At 40.8% G+C, this 17557-nt stretch overlaps 1 protein-coding gene across 5 annotated transcripts in view; it reads right to left on the reverse strand.

Moving 5' to 3' along the window:
* HELZ (helicase with zinc finger) overlaps positions 1-17557 on the reverse strand; it is a 294520-nt gene that overhangs the window by 193446 nt on the left and 83517 nt on the right. For all 5 annotated transcript variants that reach the window (XM_033960981.1, XM_033960980.1, XM_033960983.1 and 2 more), the window contains 3 exons: positions 13286-13484; positions 12743-12850; positions 1904-2201 (listed from right to left, as the gene is read on the reverse strand). In XM_033960981.1, coding sequence (XP_033816872.1) covers positions 1904-2201; positions 12743-12850; positions 13286-13484 — 605 coding nt within the window. The remainder of the gene's footprint in view (positions 1-1903; positions 2202-12742; positions 12851-13285; positions 13485-17557) is intronic.

Consider the following 17557-nt stretch of genomic DNA (forward strand, 5'->3'; position numbering starts at 1 on the left):
TTCAGCTCCATACAGAGGGCAATTCTTGCTGCTAAAAACGAAGATGTGCACGAAATAAACAATCCAATAGTTCCTGTTTTAACAGGTGTAATCACCGAATACAAGTCTATCGATACCGGAAGATTGGGAAAAATACATATCCGAGCAACACCAGGTGATCAGCTAGTTAACTATAAAGCTCAGTCCCTGCCTATTCCACACTCCCTTCCACATTAGCTTTTTAATATGGGAATTACTGTGCACTATTAAAGCATGCAAGTAGCCTAAATGCATGAACACCCTCAGAGCAACCAAAGCCAGATATAGGGCTTCTTTTATCAAGCCACACTAGTGGGGTTAATGCAAGCGACTTTTCATCATGCGCTAACCCCCGCGCTGGGCTAAAAACTACCGCCTGCTCAAGAGGAGGTGGTAGCAGCTAGCGCGGATGGTGGTTTAACGCACGCTATTACCCGTGTTAAACTACTAGTGCGGCTTGATAAAAGTAGCCCATAGTCTGACAAATATATTACAGAAGTTCAATTTCAAGTATAGAAAGGGTATTGAACTAAACTTCTAGCACCTTTAGTTTACGGGATCTATGATTATAAGAGATGAAGGGGTAGCCTATATGGTTTTGTAGTTACCACCCTAAACAGTGGTGGTTTAACAGCATTGGGCTTCCAAGAAGGTTAGGGTGATCCTGCATAGAGAAACCATGACTACAACAAACATTTTAATGAGAAAATCAGAGCAGAAATGAAACAACTTGCTGAAAAAAATAAGAGTAACTGCAATCCCAAGAATGAGGAATAAATCCATTGAAAGGCATTAGTGGGCTATGGGGAACAGGGAGGGGCTATTTAATTGATTAAGATGCACACTGAAAGAACAACAAGGCATGTTCTAAGGAAGAGATTTTTCATTTTGGATTGCAAGCGTGTGGGTTCTTTAGGGCGAAGGCTTTCTTTTTCATTAGCTTGGTGGTATAATAGGAATTCTTGAGTTATGGCAGTGTGCCCTCTTAATTTTCTCTTGTTTTATCCTAATTATTGAGATTATGTATGTGATCTACACTTCTAATAAAGATCCAACACAAAAAAACCCTAACAAGCATGGAGAGTCTGAGATATTTTATTTTGTTTACACTGAATCTGTTAGTTGTAAGGATTATGACAATACTTGGTACTGGGCTTGTAAAAAGCAACACTGAAGACAACAAAGCCTGAAATGGCTTAGTTACAGAGATGGAGGTGGCCATCACTTTAACGAACTAATTCTGGGTATGCTGGAGATAGATATAGAGTACGATCGTGGTAATATTGTAGCTTTGGGAGGTTAGATAGAAGACTGCGGGATTTATATGGGAATTTATGTGTGTTTCTTTTTTCCAATGTGAATGAATCTCATGTATGCAAACTGGATGGGCCACGTTGGTCTTTATCTGCCATCATTTATTACAGCACATTTTTACTAAACTGCATTAAGCGCTAATGCATGCCTTACGCACCTTAAAATGGAATACTGGGGGACACACTCAGGGATCCTACTAATTGTGAGCTAATATTTTTAGAGAGGGTGTCAAGGGGTGGAGAGTGGACATTCCTGCGGTAAGAGCTCACATGGTAAAATTGTTTTAATGGACACACACCAATAGAATTAGTACGTGGCCATTAATACAAAAATTATAAGGAGGCCATTTTTAAAGCTAGGTTAAAAAATGAACTTAGAGCACAGGAAAAACCTTCTAAGGGTGCTAAAACCACCTTTTTACTGCACTACTGAAAAACATTTGTATTAAAAGAAGATTAACAAAACACCCATTTGGCTTACACAACTGTAAATACATTCTCTACAACAAAGAATCAAACAATCTTTCATTTAGGTATCTTATCACACTGGTTTACAAGCAAGTCAAGATCACCTTCTGTTGAAGCAGCATCCACCATAATTCTCTGCATGAGTACAGGCTCTGTCCCAAAGTCGAACACTACAGTCTGTCGAAAAGTTCCAAATATCTCAGTCTTGAACACTATATTGATTTTATACATACAATGATCCATTCCATTCTGGGTCATTTTCCCACCAATCCACTCTTGACAGTTTTCTGGAACGTCCTGTAACACCTGGGCAGTATTCTCTCCTGCATATATTGCACTGATACTGAAGTGAGGGCGATGAGCATCGTAAAGCAATGCTACTCTATATAGAATTCTTGCAGGCTAAAAGAAGAAAGGAACATTATTTACACAAAAGCAAATGAAAATAATATGCTAAGAATCCTGCAGATTCTTTGTTTACAGAAATCTATTCAAAATATTAATAAAAATAATTTTAAAAACATTCACTGCATGGTTTCATTTTAGCATCCAATGGGTCAATATGTGAACACCATATACAGTGCATTTTTTAAAAACATGAACACCAGCATTTAAATCTATTCTGTATATACTCGTACATTCAGCACCATTATTTGAATAGTCAGATATACTGAATTACTATTATTTAGAACTGGCCTAAATTAATCCACATAGCTATAATGGATTGCAGATAAACATTACCAAGTATCCACAGAGTTAGGCAGAATGCCTATGCTTTATCCTAGCACTATCCAGACAGTGTTGGAGAAGTCTGCAAGGATTTTAAGGGACACTATTTGAATAGTCCCACTGAAAATTGATGGGATAGGGCACCTGTCTACATAAGTCCCAACGCTAAATGCAATTCCATAAATGTTAGACATACTTAGTGCAGCCTAAGTTGCATTTGGTGTTGCTAGGCTTCCTAATTTTTAGGTGCCAAGGTTTTCTTGACCTAAATGCATGTGCTTAAGTCAAAAACATGCCTAACTTCAAAACACACCTACAATCCACCCCTAACCATGCCCACTTTTAGGTAGGCACTTTGGACAAGGAACCCAACTTTTAGGGCAGAAGGTTTTATCGTATTGTCTACAATGACACCCAGATCCCTTTCTTGGGCGCTAACTTCCAAGGTGGACCCTAGCATCCGGTAATTGTGATTTGGGTTATTCCCAATATGCGTCACTTTGCATTTGTCAACATTCAATTTCATCTGCCCCTTGGACACCCAGTCTTCCAATTTCCTAAGATCTGCCTGCAATGTTTCACAATCTGCATACGTCGTTCTAATTTCCAGATCGTTTATAAATAAGTTAAATAGCATCGGTCCCAGTACAGATTCATGTGGCACTTCTGTTTACTTGCCTCCATTGAGAAAAATGACCATTTTACCCTACCTTCTGTTTTCTATCTGATAACCAATTCCTAATCCACAACTGAACTTCGCCTCCTGTTCCTTGACTCTTTAATTTTCTCAGGAGCCTCTCATAAGGAACTTTGTCAAAAGCTTTCTGAAAATCTAGATACACTATATCAACCGGCTCACCTTTATCCACATGTGTATTCACACCTTCATAGAAACATGACGGCAGATAAAGGCCAAATGGCCCATCTAGTCTGCCCATCCGCAGTAACCATTATCTCTTTTTCTCTCTCTGAGAGATCCCACGTGCCTACCCAGGCCCTTTTGAATTCAGACACAGTCAAGCAAATTGGTGAGGCAAGATCTCCCTCGGCTGAACCCATGCTGACTCTGTCTCATTAAATCATGTTCGTCTACATGTTCTACAATTTTATTTTTTATAATTGTTTCCACCATTTTGCTTGGTACTGAAGTCAGGCTTACCGGTCTCCCCTGGAACCCTTTTTAAAAATCAGCATAACATTGGCCACCCTCCAATCTTCAGGAACTACAGATGATTCCAGGATGGAAAAGGTTGACATATTGGAGGCTGCAACCGGAGTGCACCTCTTAAGAATCTGATCACATCTGGATGAGCTGCTAGCAAATCTTTACCTCCTTGCACCCGGAAGCATGAAAGGCCTGTCACTTGAACTTTGAAGAATGTCACTGCAAGTCCTTTTTCCCAAACCGGCCTGCAGAAAAGCAAGGATAACCTGAATGGGAGACTGTAGCAGCTCCACCTGATTCCTTTCACACCAATGATGAAAAGCATTCCAAGCCTTGGCATAGGCCGCCATCATGGAAGGTTTTTTAGCTCGGAGTAGAGTAGCAATTACTACGTCCGAATAGCTCTTGCGAACTAGGGCTGTGCGCTCAAGAACCATGCCGTAAGACCAAAGTACTCTGGATTCTCCATGGAAACTGGTTCCTGACTGAGAAGCCCTGGATGAACAGGGAGCTTCAGGCCCCTGTCCTTTTGAAGACATACTAGGTCCGCATACCATGGTCAATGAGGCCAGTCTATGGCAACTAGAATCATGAGACCTGGAAGAGTCGTGATCCTGCAGATGACCCAGCCTACCATGGGCCATGGTGGGAAGACATAAAGGAGACCTTTTGGGGCCAGGGCTGAACTAATGCATCCAAACCTAAGCTTCCTGGTTCTTCTCTTCGACTCAAGAAGCACCTCACTTTCGAGTTTTGGGCATAAGACATCAAATCCATTATTGGGCTGCCCCAGCAATGCACAATGAGTTTGAATATAACAAAAACTAAACAGAGTAGATCAGAAACACCTCTACACAGTTTGCTTGCAGAAGAGAAAACTGAAGGGGGCACTACATTTCACTGGGAATGAGGGAGGTACAGAAAACTTAGTGACACATTTCTGCAAAGCCACTTCGCAGCTGGGGATTGATCACCTAACATACGGATTCCTGTGTAGATGCAACAGAAGTGCTATTCTTCTATGCTAGTTGCTTCTTTGTTTACAAAAGAGCCCAGGAGATTGAAGTCCTTTACAACTTCAATTCTATCGACCTCAAGCTCAAAATCTTCATCATTTTCTATGTTCATAATCTTCATCTTGTTTAGTTCCGTTCTAATCCCTTATTATGACTTTCGGCTTTGACTTTTCTCAGTAGATACAGCATGTCATCTTTGCTGCTGGTGATGACTGTTATAAACAACCTGCGCTATGCAGATGAAACATATCGGCCACCAACTTTGAAACCAACAATCTCTTCTTCCAAATTTGCTTTTCTGAAGACCTACACTGGACTAATTTTGACACAAATGTTTTTTTAAGCAATGACTTTAAATAGATCAAGCACGTTCCTGTAAATTTGTTTTATAATTTTTTTTAATTTTTTATTCATTTTTACAACTTACATCAAGTGCATCAGGAAATAACAATTGAATTGAAAAACATCACTTGATTTGTTATTATAATCATCTTAAATTCATGAAATTTACCCTCCCCCTTCCCATCCCTATCACATAAAAATCATTCATTTATATTATACAATATACTGTTCTATAAATTCACATTTTAATAAAATATCAGAAACCCATCCCACCCATCCCTATCCCCTCACTTCAATTATCTTATTAAGGGAAAATGTTTATTACTCATTACAAAAGTCTGTTAATGGTCCCTAAACATCGCTCCTGTAAATTATTGACAGTACATAAAAATTCTCTCTCTACACTAATTTACTTTTCAGCTGAATCTGAAAAGATTATCTTTAGTAAAGTTGGCTTCACTTTCCAGTTTTACTACAATTTATTACCAGGTTAGCTGAAAGGCTGAGTTAATTATGCATTAGCCCCAACTTGGAGCACATAAGTTAAAACTAATGAATTGTTTACTCCTCCAAAAATTATATACCTTCTGAATTTTATCCAACATATCCAGGTGTTACCCATGACAGAAAATACTGTATTTATTATTTGCCGCTCAATTTGATTGTGTGCTGAATGCTTTTCAGTGCTCACATTTTGAGAGTCATCCAATACAAAAACAATTTTGTAAGTGGCGCCTGCCATGGCAGCACCTACAAAATGGGTGCCTGCTGCATGTCAATCACCAATGAGCACCACTTCCAGAATCACGGCTCCCAAGGACCCTAGGCACTGGAAATATAGGCCAGGATTTTACAGGCCTACATTTCAGGTGCCCAGGATCCTTCCTAAATCAAGGCCAGTGGCGCACAGAGACACTAAAGTCTAGCACCACCCCTAATCACGCCCACTTCTGGGCTTCGGAATCACTATGTGCCTCTAGTCACCAGGGACTTAGGTGCTGGTCACAGAGGATGTGTAGTATTGTTGGGTTTTTGTTTTTTTTTAACAAGAGTTTAATTGGATTTCAATGGTGACCAATTATTGCGCCACTTAATCCCAATTAAACCACTTAAGTTAGGCGGGGTAAGGCAGCTACCACTGTCTAACCTTCAACAGCTTTTGTAGAATCTGGCCCCAAAATGCCTAGACAACCAGCAAGATTATCACACCCTATGCCTCTCAATGAATACAGAATGAGAGGATCTATGGCTGATGAATACAGAATGAGAGGATATATGGCTGATTAACTTAACACGTAACAGAAAATACCAGTTAAGCAATACGTCATAAATAAATCGTTTAACTATTCACTTGAATAATATCACTGAAAGTTATAGCCTATTAGATTCAAGAATAAAATAATTTTAAATAAGTTTTTCCAACAGTATAGCCCAACCCTTACTATGGTTTAGGTGGATTTATAAACATAGAACCCTTGGTCGTTTCTAGATGAATTCTCATTGTGCTTCTACTTTATTACAGCTTATTCAATCCACAGTTGTTAAATTAATTCACTCAGCACATCGATTTGATCACGGAACTCCCTTATTCAAATCAGAACACTAGCTCCCACTCTCAGCACGTATGTATTACTTTTAAACTTCTGACTTTAGGCTACAAATCATGATAACCTTCTACACCAGTGGTCTCAAACTCAAACCCTTTGCAGGGCCACATTTTGGATTTGTAGGTACTTGGAGGGCCGCAGAAAAAAATAGTTAACATCTTATTAAAGAAATGACAATTCTGCATGAGGTAAAACTCTTTGTAGTTTATAAATCTTTCCTTTTGGCTAAGTCTTAATAACAATATTGTAATTTATAAATAAAGAGACATATGATCAAGAAACTGTTTTATTTTATTTTTGTGATTATGATAAACATACAAAGGGCCTCAAAATAGTTCCTGGCGGGCTGCATGTGGCTCTCAGGCCGCGAGTTTAAGACCACTGTTCTACACCATTCTACCTCAGTAAATTCATCATACCTTATGCCCCTCTCGGTCCCTTTGTTCCACTGACAACTTACTTTCTCTCCCTTATCTGAGATTCGACTCTCCTCTTCCCTGTTTTCAGCTTTTCGCTATATCGGTCCCAAGCTTTGGAATGATCTTCCTCTACAAATCAAGAATCTTCCAGTCCTCTAAGAATTCAAGTAGTTACTTAAAACCCATTTGTTCATACAGGCATTTGGTAGGGAAAGATTAGGTTCTTACCTCGATAATCTTCTTTCTAGTAGATAGACACTCCATTCCTTAACTAGTGGGTAGTCAATCCCTTCTCATGAGAATTCTTGTAGGGAGCTTCTTTAGCATTTTCTTGCTCTGCCTCCCATCTTTCTGGGCTGTCCTGCAATTCCTCATTTCGTACCAAAGCAGATTGTCAGCACTGGAAATAGAAGAGGGAGGAGTATAGGGACACTCTCCGAGAAACATGTCTGTTCTGCTCATATCATTAAACATATAACAGATAAACAAAACTTACCATTGCAATACAAAATAAGATGAAAAACAAACAAGTCAATAACATGAGTGCCACCTGCACTAAAAGATGGAAGATTTCATAGATACCCCCTAGCTTCATCAACATGACAGCCATATCTTCTATTCTTGTCAAGGCTAGACAAAGGAAAGAAACAAGATGTCCGGATTCCCTGGCACCTTTGAGGCAGTAAGCAGGCAAAAGAGCATTTGACAGGATGGGCTTCAGGAATAGAGTGTCTGTCTACTAGAAAGAAGATTATCGAGGTAAGAACCCAAACTTTTCTTCTAGTGCGACAGATACTACATTCCTGAAAGTGTGGAACATATCAAAGCAGTCCCCTGAGTTTAGGCTGGGACAGATGAGCCTGCTATCAGAACTGAAAATCCAAATGCAGAATCCTTTTTAGCTGCCACATCTACCCTGTAAAACTTTGTGTGAACGTATGGAGGTGCTCAGGCCGCTGCTATTTAATATATTCATAAATGATCTAAAAATAGGGACGAAGTGTGAGATAATAAAATTTGCGGACGACACCAAACTATTTAGTGGAGCTCGGACTAAAGAGGACTGCGAAGAATTGCAAAGGGACTTGAACAAACTAGGGGAATGGGTGACGAGATGGCAGATGAGAAATGTAAAGTATTACATGTGGGAAGCAGAAACCCGAGGTACAACTATACGATGGGAGGGATGTTATTGAATGAGAGTACCCAAGCAAGGGACTTGGGGGTAATGGTGGACATGACAATGAAACCGGCGGCCGCTAAGAGAGCAAATAGAATGCTAGTTATAATCAAGAAGGGTATTATAACTAGAATGAAAGAAGTTATCCTACTGTTGTATCGGGCGATGGTGCGTCCGCATCTGGAGTACTGCGTCCAATATTGGTCGCCGTACCTTAAGAAGGGTTCAGAGGAGAGCGACGCGTCTGATAAAGGGGATGGAAAACCTTTCATACGCTGAGAGATTGAAGAAACTGGGTCTCTTTTCCCTGGAGAAGAGGAGACTTAGAGGGGATATGATAGAGACTTACAAGATCATGAAGTGCATAGAGAGAGTAGAGAGGGACAGATTCTTCAAACTTTCGAATAATAAAAGAACAAGAGGGCATTCAGAAAAGTTGAAAGGGGACAGATTCAAAACGAATGCTAGGAAGTTCTTCTTTACCCAACGTGTGATGGACACCTGGAATGCGCTTCCAGAGGACGTAATAGGGCAGAGTACGGTACTGGGGTTCAAGAAAGGATTGGACAATTTCCTGCTGGAAAAGGGGATAGAAGGGTATAGATAGAGGATTACTGCACAGGTCCTGGACCTGTTGGGCTGCCGCGTGAGCGGACTGCTGGGCATGATGGACCTCAGGTCTGACCCAGCGGAGGCATTGCTTATGTTCTTACACTTATGTTCTTAAGATTAAGTGGCAGATCTACAGATTTCATCTGGGGACACCACAGAAAATTCCACCCATGAGGAAGCTACACTTCTAGTAGAGTGCATATTTATGGATATAGGCAGATGTTTTCAACTTCTGATAGAGGCTGAAGAAATGGTTGACCTTTATGGGCAGCCCTAGCCAATAGGAACAGATGATCGGACAATTTAAATTCATTCGTAACCTCTAGATACTGAAGTAAGAGTCTGCACACATCAAACAATTTCAATACCTGTTCACTCTGTCTCGGTCCTGAAGGAGTGAAGGCAGGTAAGCAGACTTCTTGATTGATGTGAAAGCAGGAAACCACTTTTGGTAAGAAAGATGGGATTGTTTGTAAGACCATGCCTTAATCTGAAATTCTGAGAAATGGATCTCTGCAGGACAAAGCCTGAAGTTCTGACACTCATTGGGCAGAGGTAATTGCTACCAAAAACACCATCTTGATGGTGAGGTCCATCAGGAAAGCTTGCTCCAGAAGTTCGTTGTTCGCTCTCTCCAGTGCCCTGAGAACCTGATTAAGATTCCATATTGGGAAAAGGCAGCCACAACGGAGCATGAAGGCATAATGCGTCCTTCAAAAACCTGGCCACATCTGGATGTACAGTTATGGTGCTCTTACTAATCCTAGGCCCAAAACAAAATAGCCCTGCAATCTGAACTTTCAGGGAGCCAACCACTAGGCCTTTTCTAGACCTTCCTGCAGGAAGGCGAGTACTACAGAGATCAGTTCTGAGCTCAAGTCCTCACTCCTCTGAGCACACCAAGTTTGGACACACTATCAGGCTTTCGCACATGCTGCTCTGCTTCTTTCTACATCTTAAAAGGGTGGAGACCACTCCATCCAAATAGCCTTTACGCATTAGCACAGTGCACTCAAGAGCCATGCTGTAAGACCAAAGTGTTCTGAATCCTATAGGGCAATTGGACCCTGCGTGGGCAGTCAGGGATAACAAGGAAGTTTGAGACTTTGATCCCTTTGCAGTCGGACCAGGTCTGCTTGCCATGGTCGACTTAGCCAGTCTTGTGCTACTAGAATCACCTGTCTCTGGTGTGCCATGATCCTGTGCAAAAGTTGACCTATCATGGGCCATGGAGGGAAGGCATAAAGAAGAACTGCCTTTGGCCAGGGTTGCACCAGGGCATCCAGGTCTTCGCTTCCTGATTCATGTCTTTGACTGAAGAACTGAACCACCTTCCTGTTGGCTGCCGATGCTATCAGATCGAAATGTCAGGCAAGTGAAGTCCTCCTGAGACAGTGACCACTCCCTGGGATCCAGGGTCTTCCGGCTGAGGAAATCCACTTGCACATTGTTCACTCCTGCCACATGTGCTGCCAAGAACACCAGAAGATGGGCTTCCACCCATCAAAACAGCATCTGGTCTTCCAAGCATATAGCAGCACTTTTGGTGCCCCCAGCAATTGATATAGGCTACCACTATTGCACTGTCTGAGAAAATTCATATCGCTTTGTTCTGCAATGCAGTCCCGAACTCCTGAAGCACCATGTGGATGGCTCGAAGTTCCAAGCGGTTGATCAATCACTTCCTCTGAGAAAGGGACCAATGTCCCTTAACTGGACACCCTCATGATGTACCCCCCAGCCGTATAGGCTGTCATCTGTCGTCAGAGTCACCCATGAAAAGTTACAAAGGGAACTCCTCTGGTGAGAGATTGGGGTTCTAACCACCAGGCTAGACCGTGACAAGCTTCCGCTGTCCAAGGCAGCTGCTAGTGAAGTGCATTCATCTGCGGGCACCACTGGGATAGGAACACATCATGGAGTGGATGCAAGTACACCCCACCCCATTGATCCTGGTACCTGCAAATAATGCCAGATCGTCGGAGCACACTTGCTCCAAAACTCCCATATCTGATGCAGAAGCTTCTCTCTGCGGGCTTCCAGGTTCAAATATGGACTTTTTGCCAAGCCCTCAGACTAACTGGGCACTAACATCCCCGAAGGGATCAGAGGAGGCTAAGCCAGAGGCTCTCGCTCCCCACCTCACATGCCACATGGCATGTGGAACACAGATGATCCTCAGATGGTCATCCACTGCAAATCTGGCATGCATCCAAGGTATCCTGGGCTGAGGAGTCCATCACAACTGTTTTAAAGCAAAATCGAGGTGTTTTGAGGCAGATAAGAGGCTTTTATTTTCAAATTGGGAAATCCAAGATGGCCTAGCTACACTGGGGAATAAAAATTCGTGATTTGGGGATTTTAGAAGTGGGAGAACCTAACTCTATCTCTAGAACTCCAAAAAATCAATTTTAAAGACCCCTCTCCCCGATTTTGTTTGTCTGGCTGACAGCCTTTTATATTATGTGACATGCTGTGTGCTGGGAACTGCAAGTGTGGAAGCTGCAAAAAGCTTACAGGGAGAACCTCTGCCTCAACAAGTCTGGAATCTGGACCGCTTGTGTCTTTTTGATTGCCTCTCGGGCTCAAACCAACCGGAGACCTCAACCTCCACTGGATCATGTGCATGCAAAATAGGGGGAGGAAAAGGAAAGCAGTCGGCCACAATCCTAGGAAAAAAATGCCACAGAGCCACTCAGCCTGTGTTCAAGCCCACTGTAGACAAACCTGGGGCAAACCTTCCTCCCAAGAGAACGGTCCCTGAGCCTCTGAACTGGTAATGCAGGTTGTCCAAGTGGGTGTACTGCAAAGCAGTCTGCCTCTTAGAAGCAGACCCTCAACCTCAGAGTCTGCGCTATCTCTCAGCCAGAGTTGTCCCAAGAGTAGTATCCTCTGCAGCACTGAAAAGCCTTGCAAATGGTATAAACCCTTCGAATATAATTGAAAAATAAACACAAGCAGAAAAGACTGGCTCTTACCATCTAACTAGTAGAGATAACTGAGGACTTGGAGAACAGCCAAGAAGGATGGGAGGTAGAGCAAAAGAATGCTAAAGAAGCTCCCTACAAGAATTTTCACGAGAAGAAATTCACTATCCACACGTTCAGGAATGGAGTGTCACGCACTAGAATGAGCCTTTTCATCCACAGCAGTAAAAATCCCCCAAGTTTCTTTTGTCTTATGTCAGAACCCAAAAGTATTTGTTATTTTGTATTATTTTCTTTTTACCCCTCTCGTTTCTTGTCTTATATTTGCTAGAATCTGCAAAGTGTTTCTGTCTATTTTAACTGTCTATTTTAACTATTTTACCTCCCCCCTCCTTGATGTTATTTCCTTTTTTGTTTTTCTTTTCTTTTAATTAATGGAGTTCTCCCCCCTTTCCTTTTGTTTTATATCCCATCCCAGTATGTTAATAGTTCTGTACTAAGTCATGTTTGTTTTAATATAAATTCCCCCATTTATTTTAATGTACAATGCTTTGAATTCTATGTTAAGCGTTTAATCAAAATTTTAATAAACTATGAAACTTTTTTTTTTTTTAAAATAAACCACTATGATGTCTTAGAGCCACTTTGGTGGTATATCAAATGTGAATAAAGAATATTACTATTACACCTTTTAAACACCTATAGTAAAAATAATGAAGTATCATCTCCACTATTGTCAAATGTGTGAATCATGTAAAATTCCTTTTTACTAGTACTGCGTATATATAATTCAAAAATACAAGTGACATTATGAAGAAATCCTTTAGCAGTATGTTTTAATGATAGCTACACTGGAGACTTTCCGAGAAGACTAATTCTGTAACATATACATCAGGAGTCAGGCATACTTCAAATACAGTTTGACTGAATAAGTCAGAAATCATACCTTACAACTGAGAGTAAAAGTCCACATTTGATGAGATTTTTTGGTGGTGACAGTGACAGATAAATCAGGAGCGTGATCTACCCTCACTCCTTCTACACATTCACTAAGCTGAAAAGCAAATGAAGATGAAAATATTACAAGAAACCTTTGAACACAAATGAGAAAATGTGCAACTAAGTTATATTTCACTATCATCAAGTGCCTTCTTCAACACAAAGACTGGTAACCAGGGGTATCAATTCTCTATACTTGGCTTAGTTTAAACAAGCAAAAAAATATTCTACAACTAATCAATTTACTTCTCTTTCTCTCTCTTCTGCTTCATCTGTCATCATCTGGTTTGCCTCTTTCCTCTACTGCCACTTTCCACAAAAATATTCAATTTTCAAAGCTAAAATACAAGCTTTAAGGTTAAGAAGTGGGAATTAGTTATGGATATGTAAGATTAATTTAGAGCACTGGACTTTGTACTCGGGATTTATCAACATTTAAACTAAGGCGAAGGGCTATAAACTACATAGAAACATAATTTATTTTGCTTACCACTTTCTCAGGAGATAACGAATTCATCCATTTCTCAATTAAGGATTCCATATAACTGCCCAGAAATTGCTTGTTCTCTTTCTGTTGCTTTAAGCGTATTAACCGTGAGGCATACCGTTTTTGCCATTCTGCTAGTTCTTCCTGAGAGTGTGCAGAAGTGCACTGAGCACCATACCTGCAAATTCCTTGTTCTAAAAACCTAAAACAAAGACATTGGTAAAAATTATACATCTGCAAAAGACAGGGCCTTAAAAAGAAGAAATTACTTAAAACCAGAACATGCTGAAGCATCATAACAAATAGAAACCAAATTATCTCATACTTATAAAATACCAGTGGGTTTTGTTTCTTTTGGTGGTGATTTTCCAGCTCAGCCTGATTTTTCATGACAATTACCTGAGGCACTTGGGCCCAAATTCTGTAACCAGCGCCTAAAGTTAGGCACCTATTTCGGAGGCGCCCAACTAGATAGGCACCTATCTAAATTCAAGAACAAGCTCAATTAAGCTTTTTAATCAGCACTGATTGAAACCTAGGCGCCTATCAAGAAAGCGCAAATCTATAACAAGGCGCCTCTAAAAATTTAGGCGGCCTTCAAAAAACTAGGTGCTATGCGTGTTAGGCGCCTTCTTACATTATCGTTGCTCTTAAGCGTGCTTAAGCACTCGCATGGCCGCCTAACTTTTAGTTGTGCCTAGAGCTGGCCTATTTCTTGGAGGCCTCCAAAATAGGTGCCCAAATAGGTGCCACTCAGTGCGATTCACTAAACAGTGCCCAATTTTACTTGAATCGCGCTGAACACTGCCTAATTAGGCACCTAACTTTTGGCACTTATAGAATTTGCCCTTTTATCTCCATTTAATATCCATTGTTCTCTCTGTATATAAGAATTGCCATACTGGAACAGACTGAAGGTCCATCAAGTCCAGTATCCTTTTTCCAACAATGGCCAACCCAGGTCAGAAGTACCTGACAGAAACCAAAAGAGTAGCAACATTCCAGAGCTAGGATTGTGATGTCATAATGCCTCATTCCACTAATGCCTAAGAGCCAACTTCATCACTGTTGTCACAATGGCTTGATTGTCCTATACTTGGCTCACATAAGAATTGCCATACTGGAACAGACTGAAGGTCCATCAAGCCCAGTATTCTGTTTCCAACAGTGGCCAACCCAGGTCCCAAGTACCTAGCTAGATCCCAAGTAATAAAACAGATTTTATGCTGCATATCCTAAGAATAAGCAGTGGATTTCCTCAAGCCATCCCAATAATGGCCTATGGACTTCCATTTTTAGGAATTTAGCCAAACCTTTTTTTAAACTCTGCTAAGTGACTTCACCACATTCTCCGGCAACCAATTCCAGAGTTTAATTACACATTGTGTGAAGAAATATTTTCTCCAGTTTGTTTTAAATCTACTACTTAGTAGCTTCATCGCATGCCCCCTAATCCTAGTATTTTTGGAAAGAGTAAACAAGCGATTCATATCTACCCGTTCCACTCCACTCAGTATTTTAGAGGCCTCTATCATATCACTCTTGAGCCATCTCTTCTCCAAGTTGAAGAGTCCTAGCCGCTTTAGCCTTTCTTCATAGGGATGGTGTCCATCCCTTTTATCATTTTTGTTGCCTGTTTATAATTCCACTATATCTCTTTGAGCTACTGTAGCAAATGTCATTGGTGAGGGGCCACACAACCATACTTCCCCCTTTGGAACATACACCTGTAGTCCCAGAGTTTGGCCACTAGATGCTACAGCTTTCTTCCCCACTAAGTAAGGAAAATGGGGCACGTTTACTAAAATGCAGTAAAAAGTGGACTTAGCATGCCCTTACTCAGGTGTTTCCTGTGTACTAAGCCAGTTTTACCACAGCCATAAAACAGCCAATTTTCAATTTTAATGGCCATGTGCTAATATTGCCATTAGCGCATGGCCACTTAAAAAAATACTTGGTAAGAGTGTATGGTATCCATTTTGTAGATGGCAAGAGCTTATGCAGTATTCCTTTGCTAACCTGTTATGTGTGTGGGAATGCCCACTGGGAAGGAGGAATAGTTATTAAACATCAGTGTTGGCAGCAGCCCACAGTGAAATAGCCCTTTAGTGGAGATAACCCAACTAAGTATGGAGCAATGAAAGTAGAGATTGGGGAGGGTAGCCCTTATGTAAAAGTTACAATAAATTTAAAACAGAGTTGTTCACTTTATTGAAATATCTGAAACCAGGCCAAGATTAGGTTTAGGATTAAAAAGAGATCTTGGAAAAGCTGTTATGTGTTGAAAAACTGGCCTTGATACAATAAGCATAAAATGTGTCTTTTAGTGACTTTGACATAAAATTAATCCCCACATGGATAAAAGTAGGCACACGAAGGTAGTCATATAAAACTATGCTGACTGCCAAAGAAGATATCTCAGCCAAATTGCACAAAAGTATGCAAACATTTTTATACAAGGCCCTCCACTGAGCCTCTTATAAAATAAGTAAAGTGTTAGCCGAAGATATATATGTATGTGGGCAAGTGCTGAAGAGTACCAGCGATTTAATAAACAAATCTGCCAAAATAAGATCCATTTCCAATCAGGAACACATCCGTATAGTAGCACCACTTCCATATGTAGGCAGTAATTTTATAAACAGTCATACACATATATATAGTGCCATTTGCATGTGTATGCTGCGAGTTTTATAAATGTCTTTGCACAATAACAGGGAAGGGACCTTCCTCGGAAAGGAAAACTTTGGTGTACAGGAGATGTATTTTCTTATCACAGAGGTCAGCATATCTCCACATTCAAGCACTTTTAAGCCCAGGTCCTAAAAAGACAAGTTGGTGGGGAGTTACGGGAAGATTAGATTCTTACCTCGATAATCTTCTTTATAGTAGAAAGGCATACAAATCTTCAACCAATGGACTATTCACCTCTACTTGCGAGTTTGTGTAGAAGGTGTCATCCACATTTTTCAGCTCTGCTTCCTCCAACATTGCTCTGTGCCCCTAAGGTCGTGCCAAAGCAGTTGAGAAGCACTACAAAAGAAAACTAAGGAGAGAGACGGGGAACTTTCCACTCAGCCTGAGTCTGCTCTGATTTCAAATCAAGTGATCTGCAAACATGGCAAATAAGTGAAGTGACTGGCTGAAAAAAACCAAGGTGGAACCCTACACACCACCCACCTGAGTGCAACTGGCACTAACAATGATGTGACTCTCATAACTTCCAATGTGTTAACACTTTTTTATTTTAGTGAAGAAAGTCAGCCAAAAGGTCCCTCCTCCTCTCAAGGAGGCTCATTCTTGGACACTGTGGAAAATTTTTGGATATTCATCACTCTTCAGACCTTTTGGCAGCAGAAGGTCGAACACAGGAAAAACATCTGTCAGGGCGGGCCATCAAGACTCGTATGTCTTTCTACTAGAAAGATTATCAAGGTAAGAACCTAATAGATGCTGATGCTGTACACTCCATCCTCCAAGACCAAATACGTGGCCATCGAGATGCAGAAATATATTGTTTAATCTCGATGCTCCAAATATCTCTAAGAGCGTTTTGGGGGTTTTTATTCATAAGTTCAGATATTAATTTATACCACTTAGCGGCTTGATGTCCTAGCATGTCTGCCTGAAAGCAGAGGAGTTGCAGGCAATAAAAAATTTTTAAATTACGCCACTCAGGGAACCCTTTCTGAATAGCCTGCTTCAGTTGCAACCATTTATAAAATTGAAATTTTGAAATATCAAAAGATTGTTGCAACCATGAAAATTCAAGCAATTTCCCATTTGAAATAACATCCGCTAATGTTCTTATGCCTACTTGCATCCAATCCTTCCAGGCAATTTTAGTAATCGATTGAATTTTTGATTGAGTGACCAGAGAACTGGATCGAGGACATATGCTAGATGTAAAACCTGCTATGGCACATACCCCTTTTCTTCAATTACACTTAGCAGATACATTTTAAATTCCTCAGTAGCTTCACTGTCAGCTGAACCTGCCTCCCTGGAAAGGCTTACATTTTTAAGTGCATATCGCTTTTTAAAACGCGTTAGCCAACCTGAACTCACAGAAAAGGGATCCACGTTTTCCTGCCCCTTAGTGACGTTTTTGGAAATGTCTCTGGTTTTCTTCCTGACAATAATGCTGTCCACGGTGCTTTTATTCCCATTTACCATTTGCATTATGCACAAATTTAGCCACTTCTCCATCTTTTCCATTGATAGATCATGAACCACAGATGTTGTTTTGGAATTTCCTAGTGCAGCTTCGTGAAC

The sequence above is a fragment of the Geotrypetes seraphini genome, chromosome 10 (assembly GCF_902459505.1).
Source record: "Geotrypetes seraphini chromosome 10, aGeoSer1.1, whole genome shotgun sequence".
In the NCBI taxonomy this organism is placed as follows: domain Eukaryota; kingdom Metazoa; phylum Chordata; class Amphibia; order Gymnophiona; family Dermophiidae; genus Geotrypetes; species Geotrypetes seraphini.